The 19,567-nt window shown below is 44.7% G+C and overlaps 1 protein-coding gene and 1 pseudogene across 4 annotated transcripts in view; one reads left to right on the plus strand and one right to left on the minus strand.

The window, feature by feature from the left end:
- The window catches only part of RBM33 (RNA binding motif protein 33), a 185,594-nt gene that overhangs the window by 147,444 nt on the left and 18,583 nt on the right, over nt 1-19,567 (plus strand). For 3 of the 4 annotated variants that reach the window (XM_075062195.1, XM_075062196.1, XM_032775615.2), the window contains exon 17: nt 1,416-1,604. In XM_075062195.1, the coding sequence (XP_074918296.1) occupies nt 1,416-1,604 (189 nt within the window). Of the gene's footprint in view, nt 1-1,415; nt 1,605-16,990; nt 17,029-19,567 lie in introns of all 4 variants that reach the window. The other variant, XM_032775613.2, reaches the window with a different exon arrangement.
- LOC116822055 (U4 spliceosomal RNA) lies at nt 2,461-2,570 on the minus strand (annotated as a pseudogene).

A 19,567-nucleotide genomic window follows, 5' to 3' on the forward strand; every position in this document is an offset into this window, starting at 1 on the left:
GACAATAACTCCACTGGATCCCATCACAACATCCGCACTACATCCAACGATAATGCAAAAAATGTTGCCTTGAAGTTTCTCCTAAAATAGTCAGCAGTCAAATAGTTAACATGTTTACATTTTAGGAAGGGTCCTCATTAATTTTCCATGTTATCTCCCCAGTGAGATGACCTGAACCAGTTCACATTTCTCATAGCTAATGGTTCAAACTCTGTAGAATCAGGCAGATGTTAAGGCTTTGGTTACATCTGGCTTACATTTTGAAAGTTGTCTTTGCAATCATAAGAGCTTAGAGACCTATATTTTATTTTATTTTGTTTGTTTACTATAATGGAAGCTTATATTCTGAAACAGAATTCTGCAGCAAATACTAAAGACATCTATGCAGCTGCCAAAGTGCATTATGCCTGAGGTACTGCATTAAATCTTAGTCAATACTGCTATCACTACTATAAGATACCTATGAGAGCCAGTTTTTAGGGCCAGGGGCTCTCCAACAATGTGTTGGTTTTGTGTGTGAAAGCTAGTCTCCTCTTTTCTCTAAAAATTGCTTAATGTTTTCATTATGGAGATGATATTAGTAAACCAGTTACTAGGATTAAAAGCTTGATGGTGACTTTCCCTAAGAGTCATAGGTTGTCTTCCCACCTCATTTGCTTCCAAAAAGCTGCTCAGTGAGTGCTAGCCTATGAGGCCAGTGAATTCTGGATCCCTGGAAACTTTTTTTTTTGTGAAGGGAAATTAATACATTTTTGGTGAGATTGTCAGCCGCCTAAGTGACTCAAGCCCTACAAATCAGGCTGGGGTTTTTCCTCAAGTTCTTTCCAGTTCCTGGCTATAGATCAGCCATACTGATCAGCCAGTGTGGACTCTCCTCAAAAAAAGAGGGGCAGTTCAGGATAATAGTTAGCATGGTCTACTGGGCAACATCTTTTCTGTAGCAGTGGAGACTGGGGAGGGCCTGCATCCCCATCCCCCCACATACATACAGATATATATATATAGTGAATCTAGTTTGAGTTCTGGGAAGGGGGAGAGGGCAAAAAGTTGTTTAATGACCCATCCTAAAATGTTAGAGCTAATCACATGCGTGTGATGCAATCACTGTGAAGAGGAGTAGACTCTCTAGTTTTTGGCATGAGATGCTCAATTGCTTTGTAAACCCACCTCAAAATACAAAGGCAGACTTTGTACCCATTATAACTTTTTGTAATTTGGGGAGATATCTGGATAAGAAGCGGATAAATGTTAACATGTGGCCTTCTAAATTAGCAAACAGTGACATGCTGCTTTTTATTGATATGTACTTTAAATCAAGTCTTTAAATGAACTGTTAACTATCATATTATCTGTCAGTTACTTAACAGAAGCACTAACTAAGGAAATCAAAATACTGTTACCTTTGTTGTTGGCAGGTCATTATGCATGGGAGAGGCAGAGGAGTAGCAGGCCAGATGGGCCGAGGACGCTTGATGCCAAATAAACAGAACCTACGAGTGGTGGAGTGCAAACCTCAGCCCTGTGTTGTGTCAGTTGAAGGGCTTTCTTCATCAACTACTGATGTCCAACTGAAAAACCTGCTTATGTCAGTAGGACCCATTCAGGTAGGTCAAGCTTGGTTTATAATTTTTGTGCCAGAAGTCTTTCATTCTGGAAAACTCAGTTAATTCGCTGACACTAAATACATTATTTTTATTGGCAATTACTTATTTTTGAAGGAATTTTTTCCCATTTTTTGAATAAAATGCCACAAACATAAGCATATAATGAAGTGTTGTAATCATGTCCAAAGAAAACGTCTTTAGTTATTTATTATCCTTGTTTTTTTATTGTTGGTTTACTAATTCACACCATTCGGTAATTATTGCTAATATAAGTTAGTTAGGCTCTTTTCTGATGTTTAGGTCAGATTCTTTAGAATCACTAATTTTTTAAAGGATACTGTCAAGTGATTTTTTTTTAAACTGGATGATTTTTAAACAATCAGTTTTCAGTAGTATATTCTGATATCATAACCAGACTTTAAAAAAAACCTTTTTTTTTGAAGGATTTATTCAGATTTTTTACTTGGTGGTATTTAGAAAAGTCTTTTCAGGAACAGTTTGTGAACAAGCCCCGAAAACCATACCAAATATGACCCAGCCTAACTCTTGTGCCTATTTCTGTGCATGCACTGCTTGTTAGTGCATGTGACTTATCAGCTAAATAGTGACGATGACTTTAAGCAAACGGTGAGATTTTCAAAATGCCTAATGAATTTAGAAGCAGAAGTCCCATTGATTTTCACTGAGGAATAACTCTGAAAATATCCACCAAAGTGCTGTGAAATACACAAAGCAAACTTAAAAAAAAAAATGTGTTCTTTTCCCCTATCTTATCTTTCAGTTTTAGAAATTTCATGTATTCCTTGTAACTCTAGGAACGGAATTTGCAGACAGAAATACAGTTGTCATATTGATGCTATTTCTTAGCTTTGAAACCTTTTGAGTTAGGTTATTGGGAAAAGTTTTCAACTAGCAATAATCACACCTCAGATTAACTTCATTGGTTATGATACTGCCACTATTGTTGTGTATCCTAGAAAACAGATGTGATAAGGAGGTATGCCTCCGTCTCAGGCCTGGTCTACACTACACGTTTAAACCAATTTTAGCTACATTAAACCGATTTAACACTGCACCCGTCCACGCAATGAGGCCCTTTATATCGATATAAAAGGCTCTTTAAACCGGTTTCTGTACTCCTCCCCGATGAGAGGAGTAGCGCTGAAATTGGGGTTAGTATGGCCACAAATCGATGGTATTGACCTCCAGGCGGCATCCCACAGTGCACCATTGTGACTGCTCTGGACAACAGTCCAAACTCAGATGCACTGGCCAGGTAGACAGGGAAAGCCCCGCGAACTTTTGAATTTCATTTCCTGTTTGCCCAGCGTGGAGCTCTGATCAGCACGGATGGCGATGCAGTCCCAAATCCAAAAAGAGCTCCAGCATGGACTGTATGGGAGATACTGGAGCTGATCGCTGTATGGGGAGACAAATCTGTTCTATCATAGCTCCGTTACAGAAGACGAAATGACAAAGCATTTGAAAAAATCTCCAGGCTATGATAGACGGAGGCCATAGCACAGTGCTATGTGACAAGTGTAACGGAAAGCCAAAGAATCAAATGGACTCTCATAGAGGGAAGGAGGAGGTACTGAGGACTCCAGCTATCCCACAGTCCCCGCAGTCTCCGAAAAACATTTGCATTCTTGGCTGAGCTCCCAATGCCTGTAGGGTCAAACACATTGTCCGGGGTGTTTCAGGGTATATGTCGTCAATTTACCCCCCCTTCGCACCCTGTGAAAGAAGAGGGGGGAAAAAATTGTTTCTTGACTTTTTTATATGTCACCCTATGTCTACTGCATGTTGCTGGTAGACGCGGTGCTGCGGCAATGAGTAGCAGCATCCTCTCTCCTCCCCTCCCCTCCCCGGTGGCAGATGGTACCGTACAGAAGGACTGATAGCTGTCCTCCTCATCCTGTGAGTGCTCCTGGCTGGCCTCAGATGAGGTCGGCCGGGGGCACCTGGGTAAAAAATTAGGAATGACTTCCCAGTCATTTCTGGTAGATGGTACAAATGACTGGATAACTTGTCCTATCGTAGCAACTGGGGCTGACTTCCATCGAGTCCCCGCCCTTTCATGTCTAAAGAAAGAATCTGTATTTCGGTCTTGGATATCATAGCGAGTGGAGATGCGCCCCCCCCCCACGTACCTGCTGTTCTACTAGCAGCTGTGATCCCCATTAATCTCACAAACCGTGTGATTGCGGGTGCATGGTTTGTCTGCTGGCCCCTGAGGGGAGCCTGTCTCGTCCTCACGTTTGTCTGCTGGACTACCTGCCTATTCTCCTCCATTCTCACAAAAACTCAGTGTTTCTTATTCTTGCACTCTTTATTACTTCCATCACACAAATGGGGGGACACTGCCACAGTAGCTCGTGAGGGCTTGGGGGAGGGGGGGGAGACGGGAAGCAACGGTATGCAGTGGGTGTTGCAGGGGCACCCCCTAGTATGGCATGCAGCATAATAATTTCTCGGGATCTGACACAACGGCTGTGCTCTCGGTTCCTCTGAACTAACTGGCTTTATCTAGTTTATATCTTGCCCCATATTTCAGGAGGAACTGGGTTTTACTTTTTAGATAAACCATAAGGAGTGAGGATGACTCGGGGAGTCATTCCCATTTTTGTCTTGCCCCTGGCCGACCTCAGCGAAAGGCCAGTGAGGGCAACCCATGAAGCACCGGACGGTAACAGAACGTACTGGTACCGTCGCTGCCTACCTTGCAATGGCAAATGCAATGCTGCTGATGTAGCACTGCAGTACCGGCCTCTGTCAACGGCATCCAGTTACACATACCAGTGACAGTGACAAAAGGGCCACAAAACGGGCGTCCATGAGTTGGCCATGCTGCATCTGCCAGGGCAATCCAGGAAAAAGGGTGCGAAATGAATTGTTGCTGTTGTCTTCTCCGGAGGAAGGACTGGCTGTGACGGACATGTTACCCAGATTCACCCGTGAACTGTTTTTTGCACCATCAATTGGCATTGGAATCTCAACCAGAAATTCCCAATGGGTAGGGGAGACTGCAGAGGAACTATGGGAATATGCTAGGATAGCTACTCCAGAGTTGCAATGCTCCAGAATCGACGCTAGCTCGGCCATGGACGCACACCACCGAATTATTGTGCTTAGTGTGGCCGCGTGCACTCGACTTTATACAATCTGTTTTACAAAACCGGTTTATGTAAAATCGGAATAATCCTGTAGTGTAGACATACCCTCTGTTTCCTTCTTTATTAAGTGGCACCCTACTGATTTATCTGTGTCTGTAGTTCTGAGAGACTTAACTTTTATTTGTAAAAAGCTTTGATAAGTGCTACTGTATGTGATTTATTATAGTGTTTAAAGAAAACATTGTTAGGTTTTTCTGTATTTGCTTACTCAGAACATTCACACACAATACTTTGTCACTTCAGCTCCTCCAGTACTTTGTACAGAAATAATTTCTAGAGGTTTTTTTAAGCCATTCGTTGTGCCTAAAATCCTGCACTACAAGGAAGTAAAAGCAAGGGTGGCATTTGCACTATTAAATTGGTCTGCTTCATTCAATTTCTAAATGTGAGCCCAGTAACTTCTGTTCTAGGGTATGATGAAAAATCAGAAAACTCTGTCTGCATTCTTTGTGCATGCAGAGTTTCAATATAAAGGGTCAGTTTTGAAGCACATTTAATCAATTTTTACTTGCTTAGTCCTATTTGAGAATATTAGTAGGAAATTAACACAAACCTTGCTGTGGAAGTATTCAGGGTAAAGAAAACTTACTGTGAGCGTGCTGAAAAGTTGTTCACCGTTTCCTATTTCATATCAAATACCACAATCGCTTGATTCCTAATACAGTGTCACAGCACAGTCTTGCTGAGAAGGGCTCATCTACAGTATGGAATTTCTTATCATTTTTCAGCAGAATCTAGTGACATGGTACAAGTTTGTATGCCCAGGCTAACCAAGAGCTTGCACCACTGGTAGAATGGATACAGCTGCACCATTGCTGAAAAAGAATATTTTTTAGTATAGATACACCTTCTAGTAAAAATTGAGCGCTGGCATTACATCAGAAATCTAAAGGTTATGGTATTTAATAAGAAACAGCCAGGTTAGCTGTTAGTAGCAAAAGCACACCTATATTTGAGTTAATGCAATTGCTGGGAAAAACAGATCAGAATTTTCCAGGTTGAGAGTGGTAAAAAGGTGGGGCGGGAGGGGAGGGGAAGAGAGAGAGAGTTGAAAGGATGAGTATTGTACAGAAGCCTGTTGTACAGAACACCTGATGCTTTTCATCTTCAGAGTACTGTAGTGATACTAACTAATCCCCACAGCAACCTGGTGAAGTAAACAAGTATCATCTGTGTTTACTGATGGGGAAACTGAGGCCGGTAAGTTCCTAGGCTGCAAAGAAAGTTTTTGTGAGAGAGCTTGAATTGAAAAATGTGAGAGTTTAAATTGATATTTTTCATAGTAATGACCCATGTTCACAGAGATGCTCCCTTAATTTTGAAAGAGAGGCTAGAAACCCCAGAGAGTGAGTCTTAGCTAAGTTTTCTTGTGATCTTGACTTAATATTTTTATTAACATCTGTGCTTAGCATTGTGCAAGACTGAGTTCTTGCACAGAGGAATTTGGAATTTAAACAACTTAGAAAGCAAGATGAGGTTGGGAGCACCAGAAGAGGGAGGTGTGTATTTAGACATTTTTCTTCTTCCTGTTTCCTTGCTTTCTTACTCCTACTCTCCCTTCCTTAAAAATATGGATAGAAAAGGCAGTTGACACATGTTAATGGCTGTGGGTAACACAGACTTGGGCCACTAGGAGTGATCTGAACAAACAGAGGAAGGGGGCTCATCACACAGAGATTGGAGGTTTAAAATACCAGAAGGGCAGTGATGCTGGAGAGGGGCAAAAGGAAGGTGTTGCAGTACAAAACAAGGTCCTGGTGGATCAGGATTGTGCAAATCTCTGAAGGCCAAGTTGAGAGGTTTAAACCTGATACGCTGTGCACGAGTGATTCAGATAGGGGAATGACATAATCTGAATTAGCATTTGTGTTTTGGGCAGACTTTGGGAAGGTGTTCTGGGTTTCAGGGAGGAGGATGTTCCGGTAGTCCAGGCAGGAGATGGCCAGGTCATGGACAAGTATTTTATCTGTCAGAGATAGGAAATATCTGATTTTTTTTTTCCCAACATTGTGGAGGTGTGGTAACGCATGGATGTGTCAAAGGGGAAAGTGGTGCCTGGGTGACCCTGAGGGGTGAGATTCATAGTGACAGGGAGGCTGGAGTTGTCCTCAGCAACAGAGAAAGGTGGAAGTGGAGAGGATTTGGGGTAGAAAAGAAACTCAGCTCATTTTGGCCATGCCAAGATTTTACTGACAACAGACTGTACCAGACAATATACCAGAAAAACATTTGGATTCATGGGAGACTGGTCAAGCGTGGTAAGCTAGATTTGTGAGCCTTCATCAGAGGGATTGTAGTTGGAACCATGTGAACAGATGAGGTCACCCAGGTATAAAGAGTAGAGGAAGAAGAGCGGGGACCAACGACAGAGCCCTAACTCCGATAGGAAGAGGGAAAGGGAGAAGAAACTCCTGAAAGAACTGTTAGGTAGGAAGCAGACCAAGAGGGAGGGAGGGTGAAGAAGGCCAAGAGAGCACAGATGGTGAAAAGAAGAAAATCACCTGTACTGAAGGCTCCAGGAAAAACAGGGGTGAGGTGAATGGAGTCCTGGTCCCACAGCTCAGCCAAGAAAAGGTTGTTAGAAACCTTGGTAAGGGTATTTTCAGTGTAGTGAAGAGGGCTGAAGCTAGAGGGTGTACAGGAGAGACTGAGGGGAGGGAAAAATCAAAGCAGGGGGTGTAACAACAGGCTATTCAGATTGCTTAGTTGTGGAGAATAGAGAGGATAGTTTGGGTTTAGGTATTTCTGAAGGCAGTGGGATATGCAAAAGTTTTGACATAGACTTGCCTATAGCAAAAGAGGCACTTTCCCTAGCGAGTGAGGGACTTTTACCCATCAGTTTCTATAGAGCCTGTGGTGTAAGTTTGTTGTGGGGGGAGCAGAGGGGAATCTTTTCTGGCCCTTACAGTGAGCAACAAAACCTACCAAATAAATGTATGTCAGATGTAAGCCAGTGTTCCTTTCCTCTGTCAGCAGGCCACCCTGATAAGGGATGTGGACTGCCTGAAGTCCAGGTCCCTTGCCCTGAAGCATAACCTGAACAGTCCTTCCTCTGGGAGAGGGAAGGAATTCTTCTGACATCCCATGAACTCTACAGGAGCAGAGCCACTCCATAACCACTAGTCTATCCTCAGTGTTGGAATAGTCTCATGAGTAGTGGGAAGTGACTCATGTATCCACATAACAGTTGATGCACCTCCTCTCATTCCCAGTTGCATAATTGCCCTGCAGCTGGGCTCCTGGCTTTGCAGGAGCACATATGCCTTGTCTAAACTCCCAAAATCTTGCGTAACCCCCTGTATAACAAAACTACCCTGGTTCCATTACAGGAAAACCCTCTGCATCTCTGGGGAGAGGGGGCAGGACTTGCCACTGAGAGAGGTATGCATTTAGAACACTGGTGGCAAATAGAATCAGTCTGGCTGGTACCTACTGGATAATTTGTTAGTCGGAATACTGTAGTGTGCTTTTACATTCAAGCAAAGTATTGTCAGATTTGGTTGTTCTCAGATTGTGGAGGAAGCAGAGCAAGTCCACTGCCATGCCTCAGAGACCTGCCATGATTTTATTTTACCCTGGGACTGTACATGAATTTTAGTATCAGGATACACCAACAGGCAGCTGGAGAATGAAATTGAAAAATGAATCTAGTTCTCTGCTCCCTCTCAACATTGCCATCTTAGATTTCACATTAGGATAGTGATGCTGTGAATAAGGGCAATAGGTCAGATCTGATAAGCTGGGAACAGTTGAACTCTGAGGTAGGAGGAGGTCAGGAAAGTGTATGCAGTTCGTGGAACGGGAGATGCACCTTCATTTTTCATCCGGACCCAGAAGCAGAGGGGGAATTGTTTTATTCCTTCACATGAATGCTTGAAATGCTTCCTCCATCCTGTCTCATCACTGGACTCCTCACTTTTCCCTGTCCTTCTATAAAGCTGCTCTGTTTTTAGAACAGGTGGAAAACCCATGACCGTGATTCCGGGGATACTGAAAAATGTAATAAAATGCTTTAGGCTCCAGCATAGTTATTGAATCAAGTGCTCTGTTTATATATATATATAAAATATATAATATCATAAAAATACAAAAATTGCTTCTTTTTTGAATATTGTCCATTGTCATCTTCATAAACTCTGTCAAGAGCGGAAAGATCAATAAATGAGCTGTTTGGCTGTTTTTAAATAATATGACATTAAACTCGGTCATAATCGGAGTGAGGAACTACAAGATATGCATTGTTATACATAATCACCCTTTTTAAGTGTTCGAAGGTACAAAAGGCTCTCAGGAACTATTGTGTATTTAAAGCACAGCCTCATAGGCCTGGTGCCAAAGTATGTAATGACATTCAACACAGTTATCTCTGTGTAGTATTGCTTACTAAAGTAGATTGTTAACATGTGAATTTAAGCAGACTTGTCTGAATTGGATTTAGTTTTGGATTGCCAAGATCATGTGTGTCCCATTTTTCCAGCACTACCCTGAAGGTTCCATGTAGTGCTACCTTAACCTGTCTAGGGAGGCTTGATTGCAGCTAATCGTTACTCTTTTGTATCTGTTAGGACTGTATGGGAGACAGGGAATTACGTGAGCAAAATCAGATTGTTCCAGTTGCCAAATAATTTGAGTAATGATGGACCATTTTAGGCAGCAGTTGTGTAAATAACCTTTAATCAAATATTTCCTTGCACCAAGTGTTTCCCAAAATAGACCATGAGTGTAGACTCCTAGCACTGCTTTATTAAGAGTTAGGATTAGAAAGTTTTTCTCCTGCCATAAAAATAGCTTTTCGTAATTGTATGTAAATACAGCTCAGGCTGGTGTAACTCTAGCCATACTCGAAATAAGTTTAAGAATTTTATCCTGATCTCTCTCTCACCATTCCTTTTCCAGTTTTAGAAGGGGAAATGATTGTGCTTTGTTAATGCATCCCACTTAGCTTTCTTAGAGTCATGGCACTACCTAGTGCTCAGTCACAGTAATGGCAAGTTTCTCAGTAGTTTTATTCAAAAGTGCTGATTCTGTTTTCTGAGCTGAAGCTTATAAGTGAAAATGACAAATGGAGTAATGATAGATGAATAATCCCAGTCCATGGGGTTCTTATAGTATCAGCAAGGCTCATTTTAGAGTGTGGCATTGCATACGAGTCTGGTGACCCATTGGTTCCTCTAGGCTGTGACAACCTTGTATGCTGTCAAAACTGAGAATTTTTACTGTCTCCATTAGCACTCTCTGGGAGCAGAGATGGTCACTACTGCCATAGCCTCCCCATCCTCTTCCTGGAGCTGGAGGAGAAGGCTGGCCCACTGGAGGCATCATCTGGGCTCTGAAGTTTTGAACCAAGCTTTTCTGAGTCAGAAATTCCCTATATGTGTCTGAGAGGGAGACACTAGTTGGTTTGGGGGTCGTGCTCTTTTTCCATCCCAACTTTTTTTGTAAGGAGTTGCAGTTTTGCCTCTAGAATCTGTTGCTAGCAATAGACTGGAAATCCTATGTAGTACACAGAGATATTGAAGCAGTGAGAGTGTCAAGGGGGTAGCAGGAAAACAAAGAGAGTGGCAAAGGGGAAGGGTAGCAGAAGGGAAAGAGGTCAGACACAACAGGAGAAGAAAAGGCAAATGTATCCTGGACCAGAATCTGTGCTGCTTGTCACTTTCAGAAATGAAGTGCAGGCATCAGCAGGGGCAGCTCCAAGCACCAGCACACCAAGCCAGTGCCTCGGGCGGCAAGCCACAGGGGGCGCTCTGCCGGTCGTTGCAAGGGCGGCTGGAAGGTTGCCTTCGGCAGCATGCCTGCGGAGGGTCCGCTGGTCCCGCAGCTTGAGTGGACCTCCCGCAGGCGTGCCGCCAAATCTGCGGGACCAGAGACCTCCTGCAGGCAAGCTGCGGAAGGCAGCCTGCCTGCCGTGCTTGGGGCTGCAAAATACCTAGAGCTGCCCCTGGGCATCAGGAAGTGGTGGAACAATAAAGGGAGGCTGAGTTATGTGACCTAAGCTGAGGGAGAGACAAAAATAGAATCTGATCCTTTTTAAATGTTCCTGCTGCGCTATCGCTACACTTTTTGGAGCACAAGTTAGATCACACACCAGTATGAAAGCTCATGCTTTATTCTAGTGCGGACCACTTCCTTCAAGCTTTTGTCTCTTGGGCTGCCACCTCTCCTAATCTGCCCCGTTCACAAATCCACACCAACTCAACAAGAGCTGCAGTCACTGGTGAACTGGTACATGTACAGTTAATGTTAAAATCCATTTACTTTTTACCAAAATCTCTCATTTTTACTTCACTTTTGCTGTCTATATATGGCTCCCATCAGTGAATTAGCTGATCACCTCCTATCTGTGCTTTGTTTTCCTTCACTATCTGACTACTCTCCTGTTCCCACTCTCCACTGTCTCTTCTCTTCTCCCTCCTTGTTCAAGTACCTCATATAGGAAGCTCTGGTCTGACCAGTGACTCTTAGCTGTGTCCCCATTTACAGATCTTTTGCATCTAGTCACCAGGCTCCCCCTTTCTGGTTGCAGTGGCCCCTAGTGGAGACTGCTAGTTTTGCTGCTCCCTCCATACTGGCTGCTTTTTACAGGTGCCTTGGATCTCCTTTGAGCCTGGACACTTGTAAATGTAATTTTAAGGCAGGAGAAGCCAGTGTAACCAGCAATCACTCTGTAGACCAGTAGTGCACTGGCCATTGTTAGAGAAATGTTGATGTAGAGAATAGTCCCTTTAAAATGCCAGAGATCAGATTGGATGGCCCATGTTGTCTTTTCCAGCCCTACTGTCTGAGTTGACGCTAAACATGAGCATTCCTTAGGCCCTGGCAGTGTTTCTCGGTGATTTTCTTGGAAAATGCTGTTTTCCCTACAATTTGCTCACTAAAATAATATATTGTAAAATAAAGGTGATGATACATGAGTTATATATACTAAAAGCACCAGTGATTTTAAAGTATTGGTTATTTGTACTTTTCTTTTGCACAAGAATTCTGTACACCCAGCTCTACCCATCACTACACAAGGTCTGTTTACTCTGCTAAGAAAAAAACAGCAACGCCCACCCATGGCAGCAAATCTGAGAGTCTGGATTATCTGACTTGGGCTCAGGCTAGGGGCCTAAAAATATCAGTGTAGATGTTTGGACTTGGGCTGGAGCCCGGAATCTTTGACCCAACACCTACAATGCTATTTTTAGCCCTGTAGTGTGAGCCTCTTGAGTCTGAGTCAGTTGATCCAGGCACAGAGATGCGTTGCCATTGGTCTGTTTTGCAGTGTAGACAGACCCAAGGAAGCAAAAGAATGGGCAGTCAAGATTGATATTAACCTCTATCCTATAGAGTCCCTTTGCTTCTTCCATATAGCAAACACAGAGTCCATGCCTGAGCTTTTTGTTTGGTTCTTATCTAGGAAACTGAAGACAAGTGGGAGAGGAAAAGAAGTAAAAGTGGGAAGGTTTGTGGGAGCAGAGGATGGGAGGGAAAGATGAGTAGAAGAATATCATTCTTTGGTGCCAGCTGGCCACTGAGCTGCTTTCAGGACAGGGCAGTCATGCTGCCTCCTCCCCAGTCATACTCTGTTACAAGTTGTTTTTGTTAACCTCTGAGCACTTCTGCAGATCTCGCATAGTATGCTAGCAACCTCATCCATACAGGACTTCCAGCTTCTATTCACTCTCCAGCCACTTTCGTTCCTGGAGAGGTTAGAGGCAGGCGGCTTCTGCTGCATTTTCTACAGTGGTGAAACACCATCTGAAATTTGTGGCCTCTCTTCCCTGGGATGAACGGAACTGTTTTTTTTGTTTTTTTTGTTTGTTTTTATTTCAAAGTGTGCGTGTTCTGTACTTCTCATTACACTCTGGTTTATTGACAGGTTTCAAGTGAAGCCATTCCTGTCACCTCCAAGTCACCTCCAACTCCCCTCCCTGTTCCTCAGCTTCCCAAGCAGTTCAGCTGGAAACAGGTTTTTTACTGCTGAGTGTTCCTAGGGTCTCCCTTATCCCATGGTGACTCTGGGACAGACAGAGAAAAGAACAATCTGCTGAAAAATATCAACATACATAGTTCAGGCTTTCTGGTGAATAACTTTGAGTCCTTGTTAGCCTGACTTCATTTTTCTTCAACAGAGTATCAGTCTCACAGGCTTAACTGTTCACGCAGTTCAGATTGTCGAGCAGTGCTAGCAGACAGTGGTGATCTCTTAACTTTATACATATCTCGATCTTAACTATAACAGTGCTACCACCTCATTATAATACACGAGTGCTTCCTATGGTACATCTGTGACTGTGTCATCTTCCACCTCCAGCTGTTTTTATAATACAGCTTTGGAAAAAGGACAGCTTCTTCTGAATTTTCAGGGCTCAGAGCTTGTCTTCTGCACCCTTCAGGGGAAAGGACGGATAAGGGTTTGTAGAGCTGCAAAGTCTCTCAGCTGAACTGAATTGGCTGGCCAGCGCTCCTCAGTCAGATGTATCAAGCTTAATCTGCTCCTCCTTCATCTCTCATAGATCTAGTTTCAAAGGCACTTGATCTGTAAGCCAGGGTGTGTATTCACTTTCAGGAGAGGAGACGGGTGGTAGGTAAATGATCAGGGTTAGAAAGTGCTTCTAAATTCCACTGGGGATGATTTTGTGTGTGTTTCCAGGAGTTGTTCCATTGTAGGTCCTTCTTAACTTTTTCTGAATGATCCTGCTCCATTTCTTCTGCATCTGTTGTAGTGGAAAATCCTTTGTGTCTGAGATGGATAAGAGGAGGGCCTTCATCCTCTGCTGCTCCATCCAGTTTGGCCAAGTTATCCAAATGAAGAGTATGTTCCTTGAAATTTGAATCTGTTTATTTTGAACTCCTAAAGTCAGAAGAAATCTACTGCTTGAGACTAGAGGTTGCTGAAGAGTGACTGGACTTCCTGTGTAACTCAGTGAAGCAGTACCTAAGCCACACAGGAGGCAGAGCTGCAGAACCAAGCTGCCATAGGGGGAATCCAGCTAGCTGGGTCTTGAATTAAAGGAGCTGAAAAATGTGAAGAAACTTTGACTTCAAGTGCGAGGTTTAGCAGCTTTAACGTATTGTATCTCCATCTAGACTAATAGTCCAAAGACCAGACCTTACCTTTGTTTTATTTTGGAAACATGCATGTAATACGTTTGCTGTCCTTAAACTTGTTCTTTTCATGCAGGCAGGCACTACTAAAGCAAAAGCCTCACGAATTATGTTCTATGTGAATATCCAACAGAATTTTTGTTCATTTCCATTTACTTCTTGGGGCAAACAGGGAGAGTGGAAAAAATGTTTCATATGTGTACAAATACTAGAGCAGGGGTCGGCAACCTATGGCACGCAAGCTGATTTTTAATGGCACGCTGGAGCCTGCCGGGACTCCAGTGTGCCATTGAAAATCCTGTCGACGTGGCAAGCTGCAGGGTGCACGCTCCCTGGCCAGAATGCTGGCCGAGCACAGCAAGCTGCCAGCCTCTCCCCTTCCCCTGGAGCCCTGCCGCTGTGCGCGCAGCACTCTGGGGGCCGGGGCTGCGTGCTCCCACGGGGCAGCATTTGGCTCCGTGGGGAGGGAGAACCGCTCCCCACTCATCCAGAGCCCTACCACCACGCGAGCAGCGCTCTGAGGGGTGGGGTGAGGCTGCGCGCACACGGCAGCAACAAAACTCTGGATGAGNCCGGAGGGGTGGGGCTGTGTGCTTCCATGGAGCAGCGTATCTAGCACTGTGTGGAGCCTCATGGTAAGGGGCCTAGGGCTGGGAAGGGGTTGGATAAGGGTTGGAGGCAGTTAGGGGACAGGGAGCAGGGTGGGTTGGATGGGGGAGTGGGATCCTGGGGGGGTGGTTAGGGGCGGGGTCTCTGGAGGGGGCAGTTAGGGAGCAGGGGAGGTGGATGGGCCATGAGAGTCCCGGCGGCAGCAGGGCTCCGGATGAGCGGGGAGCCTCATGGTAAGGGGGCCAGGCGGGGGCAGGGGGGGCTTGGAGGGGGGAGTGGGATCCTGGGGGGGTGGTTAGGGGCGGGGTCTCTGGAGGGGGCAGTTAGGGAGCAGGGGAGGTGGATGGGCCATGAGAGTCCCGGGGTCTGTTAGGGGGTGAGGGGTGGCTAGGGGTCAGGGCAGTCAGAGGACAGGGAGCAAGGAGGGTCCTGGGGGGCAGTTAGAGTGGGGGGGTCTCTGGAGGAGGTGGTCATGGGCCAAGTTGCTATGGGGGGTTGGATGAGAAGGAGTTCTAGGGGGGCTGTCAGGAGGTAGGAGTGTGGAGAGGGGTTGGGGAAGGCAGGGAGCAGGGGGTGTTGTATGGGTCCAGAATTCTTGGGATCCTGTCAGGGGGCAGGGAGCGGTTGGATGGGGCATGGGAGTCCAGGGGGTTCTGTCTGGGTGCGGGGGTGTGGATAAGGGTTGAGGCAGTCAGGGGACAGATAGGGGGTAGGGTCCTAGGGGGGCAGTCAGGTGACAAGGGGCAGGGAGGCTTAGATAGGGGGTGGGGTCCCAGGAGGGGGTAGGTGGGACAAGGAGCGCAGGGGGGCGGTTGGGAGTTCAGGGGTGGGGGCACTCACTCAGCCCTCTGCCCCTCCGCCCCCACACACACATTCTTCTGCCCTGAGCCCTGCAGCCTCTCACAACCCCCAGGCTCCTGCCCTGAGCCCTGTACCACCCAGCCCTCTAACTCCTTCACCCCCTCCATGACCCCAGCCCTGACTCTGGCACCCCCACACATACCCAGCCCCCTACTCTGACACCTGCACCCCCCTCACATGCCCCCAGCCCTCTGTCCTGACTCTTGTACCCCCCATATCCCATGCACCCTGCATATCCCCACCCCCACCCTGAGCACCAAATGGGAGCTCCTGCACCCCCACTCACATTCCCACCTGCACCCCTCACACCAAATGGGAGCTGACCAGGTAAGTGCCCCCACACCCAAACCTCCTGCCCCAACCCTGAGCCCCCTCCCTCATTCTAGCTCCTGGCCAGACCCTTCACCCCCAGCCCTGTGCTCAGTGCACTCCCACCCTCAGCTCAGTACAGAGAGAGGAAAAGAATGGGCTGGAACCAGGGAGAAGGTAGGTACCCACTGTATGTGGGCAGGGCCAGGACCCCAGACCGGCAGCGGGCTGAGCGGGTCTGGCAACCGGTATGCCAGCTGGCAGGAGCTGGCGGATGGAACCCCTGAGCAGCAGTAGGCTGAGCCGCTCAGCCCACTGCCGGGCTGGGGTTCCGGCTGCCAGACCCTTCCCAGCTGGGGTCCCGGCCACAGGCCCCACTCAGCCCACTGCCGTCCTAGGTGAACAGAACCCCAGACCAGCAGCGAGCTGGCGGCATAAGATCAACATTTTAATTTAATTTTAAATGAAGCTTCTTAAATATGTTGAAAACTGTGTTTATTTTACAATACAACACTAGTTTAGTTATATAATATATAGACTTGTAGAGAGAGACCTTCTAAAAAACATTAAAATGTATTACCAGCGCACGAAACCTTAAATTAGAGTGAATAAATGAAGACTTGGCACATCACTTCCAAAAGGTTGCTGACCCCTGTACTAGAGTATGAGGTTAGGTAAATAGCTCATTTTTACAGGCTCACACAAGTGTGCTCTTGTTTTGTGAAACTAATGTAGTACTTTTTATGAAAAATTACTTTCTAGGATTGGTGGGGTAGTGTGAAAACACATCAAGTTTTTAAATTGTACTTGATAGCTATATGATATTGGTTGTGCGAAGATGGTAGATTATAATAGATAGGCATTGAGACTTCATATTATGAGTAACTACTTCTTTATATGTGCAAGATACATCACTGTATAACATATGGATAGTACTGGGTAGCCCTGATACACAAAAGAAGCAGCAAAGTGAGCACTTGAAAATGTAAGGGTTTTTTTTTCCCATGAAAGAAAGTGCATGGGTGAGGGAGTGGGACTAACAATTCTGAAATGCTTCTTAGGGAGTTTTGTACAAGTCAGCTAGATAATTGTTAAAAAGAGAGAGGAGTTTTTAATAGTGATTTGGACGGAAGTCTAGATAAATTTGTACAGAGAATGCTGAAAATAACTTTCATGTGAGGTTATTAGAATGGGTGTGGAGGAGTTATATATACTCGTAATGGTTAGTTTTGATGTATAGCTGTCTTTAACGGAGACAAAACTAAGGCTATTACACTGAATATTATAGCAACATAACTATGATATACAGATTAATTAATTGTATGTGTATTTTCCTAGCACCTGCGTTTGGAATCCAAAAAGCAGAAGCTGGTAAAGTAAGTTTTAGGATAACAGTCTTTTACAAAATTATGGGATTCTAAACCTCACAGTATAATTTTTTTTAATGCTGTAAGGCCTAATACTGCATTTTTCTTGTGCAAAAGTTCCATTTTATTCAGAGAATCACTGTTAGCTTCAGTAGGAGCATGACCAACCTAAGTTTGTGGATCACATAACATTAAATGTATGGAAGATAATGCAGTAGATTAATATGGTAACATGTCATCTGTCAAGTCAATTCAATGGAACCTTTTCCCTAGCTGCCGTTAATTTGTTTCATAAAACTCATCAGTGATTGAGAAGATTCTCTAACTCAGGGCTAGAATAAGAGGTCAACACTAAGGTGCAGTGTCAAAATTGTATGCAGACAACATTTACCTGCACTGTGTATGTCTATAGCCTAGTGGTCCCCAAACTGTCAGGGGGCACAGAAGAACGTTCAGGAGGGCGTGGCAGGGCCCAGGCCAGCCTCAACAGGGGGCAGGGAGGGAGCACCACTCAGCCCTGCTCTGCCCTCAACTCCATTCCAACCCCGTCCGCAGCTGCCTCCCCCCGGCTCCTGGCTTCTGCTGCAGCTCCAGGTCCGAGGCACAGCCGCCACTGCAGCTCCGAATCCTGGCCCCAGCTCCCAACCACAGCTTTGGGTCTGCTCCTGAGCCCGCTCCCAACCATGGCTCCCAGGAAGATGCAACAGAAAACATTTGGGGACCACTGCTGTAGCCAGTGCCATCAGTCCTCAGTTTCCTAAGCAGAGAGTTCATAGTTTAGGAAGAAATAATCTGAAAAAATATTACCCCAAAACCAGAACAAAATTGATTTTTTTAACAAGTTTTCACTGGTGAAGTGAACAATCCCCATAAATCTGCTGGGCTGTGACACAAGCACACATGAATTTTTTTTAAATAAAAGGCAAAACAATACACTTGAAGCTAAGATGCTGCACAATTTCTATCTCATTTTTATAGGCTATTTAAAACTATAGTATTGTATATACCAAGTAGTGTACAGTTTAAACTAGAGGCCTAGTTTATTTTTGTCCTTACTAGAAAAATTATTTTTTGATCCAAAGTAAGCCTAAACTGTATTGTGTGAACCAGATATTGAGTGTGACTTAGTGTCAACACTTAATATCATGCTAAACTATATGTTAAGTGATTTTCAGCTAATGTTAAAAAGAAAAAAACTGAATAATACCAGTTTGAAACAATCTTGGATCATTTTCACTACAATGTTTGTTTAGGTGCAGCAAATGTTAGTTTTTGTTCAAGCTGTTTGGCTTGAATTAAGAACCCTTTACTAACATCTTTTATTTAAGATCTAACACTGTGGTAATCTAACCGTCCAGTCCCAGACCTGGACTTTAGCGTCCACCAGTCTGGTCCTGTCCCAAACCTGGACTTTTGCGTCCAAAGTTTGGGGGCTTACCTGAAACTCCCCCAAGCTCACTACCAGCTTGGGTATTTGGGCTGCCACCAGGTCAGGTAGGTAATTTACTTTAGGGGGCCTGACCTCCCCCTTTCCTCTCTCTGGTGTCCCCAACCCTCCCTGGGTGGGACCTCCAGATTCCAAATCCCTTGGATGCTAAAAGCAGGGGAAAAAATCCCTTCTCCCCTCCTTCCCCGCCTTGCACAGAAACCGGTTTCTCTACTTCCCAAGCGATAAGCGTTCTCTACCCTCAGGACAATTGAGATGCAAAATGCCACCAGCTTGGCTTTGCCTTCCCCCGTGTCTGCTCTCGTAGCAGTAACAGGAAAAAAACTTCAACCACAAGAGAACAGAGATGATTCTTTGTCTCTTGCCCCGTAGCCTGCTCCTTCCCTGAAAGCAATAGGAAAATAGCTCACAGCCTGGCTTTTCCCTTCCCTTTGCCTCCCTAGGAAAAGAAACTTCCACACGTTTTAAAAGAAAAAGTTTATATAAAAAAAGAAAGAAAATATAAAACAATAATCTTGCATTAAGAAACTCAATACAGGCTCTTGCTTATAAGAAGATATGAAAAAACAGTCTGATTTAAAGATAGCCCAATTAAACCAGTCCAACAAATCAACATACAGGTAAATACACCACAAAGATCATCATAGCCGAATTACTTTGCGTTCCCTGGGTACTTACAGATGTTTAGAAGAAACTTTAAGATAAGATGGAGTTAAGAGGAAACCTTGTTTACTCACAGCTGAGAAAACAACAAAGACCCCTGGTATACAAATTCCCGCCCCTGACTTTAAACAATCCAGTTCTCTGATTGGTCCTCTGGTCAGGTGTTTGGTTACCCTTTCCAGGTAAAAGAAACTTAACCCTTACCTTACCTATCCATTTATGACAAACACTCTTCAGTAAAAAAAAATTAGATCTTTCACTTTTGTTTTGCAGTCTTTAATTTTATGTTGCCAGTTCATCTTCAGTATTACACAAGCTAGTGGTCCTGTACAGTATTTGTATACAGTGTAACATAACAGAAAATGGAAGAAAATAATTTTAGCCTGAGAGATTTTTGTTTAGCCTTGTAATGTACTCTTGACAATAACCCTTCAAAAA

Source organism: Chelonoidis abingdonii, chromosome 2, assembly GCF_003597395.2.
Source record: "Chelonoidis abingdonii isolate Lonesome George chromosome 2, CheloAbing_2.0, whole genome shotgun sequence".
Classification (NCBI taxonomy): Eukaryota; Metazoa; Chordata; order Testudines; family Testudinidae; genus Chelonoidis; species Chelonoidis abingdonii.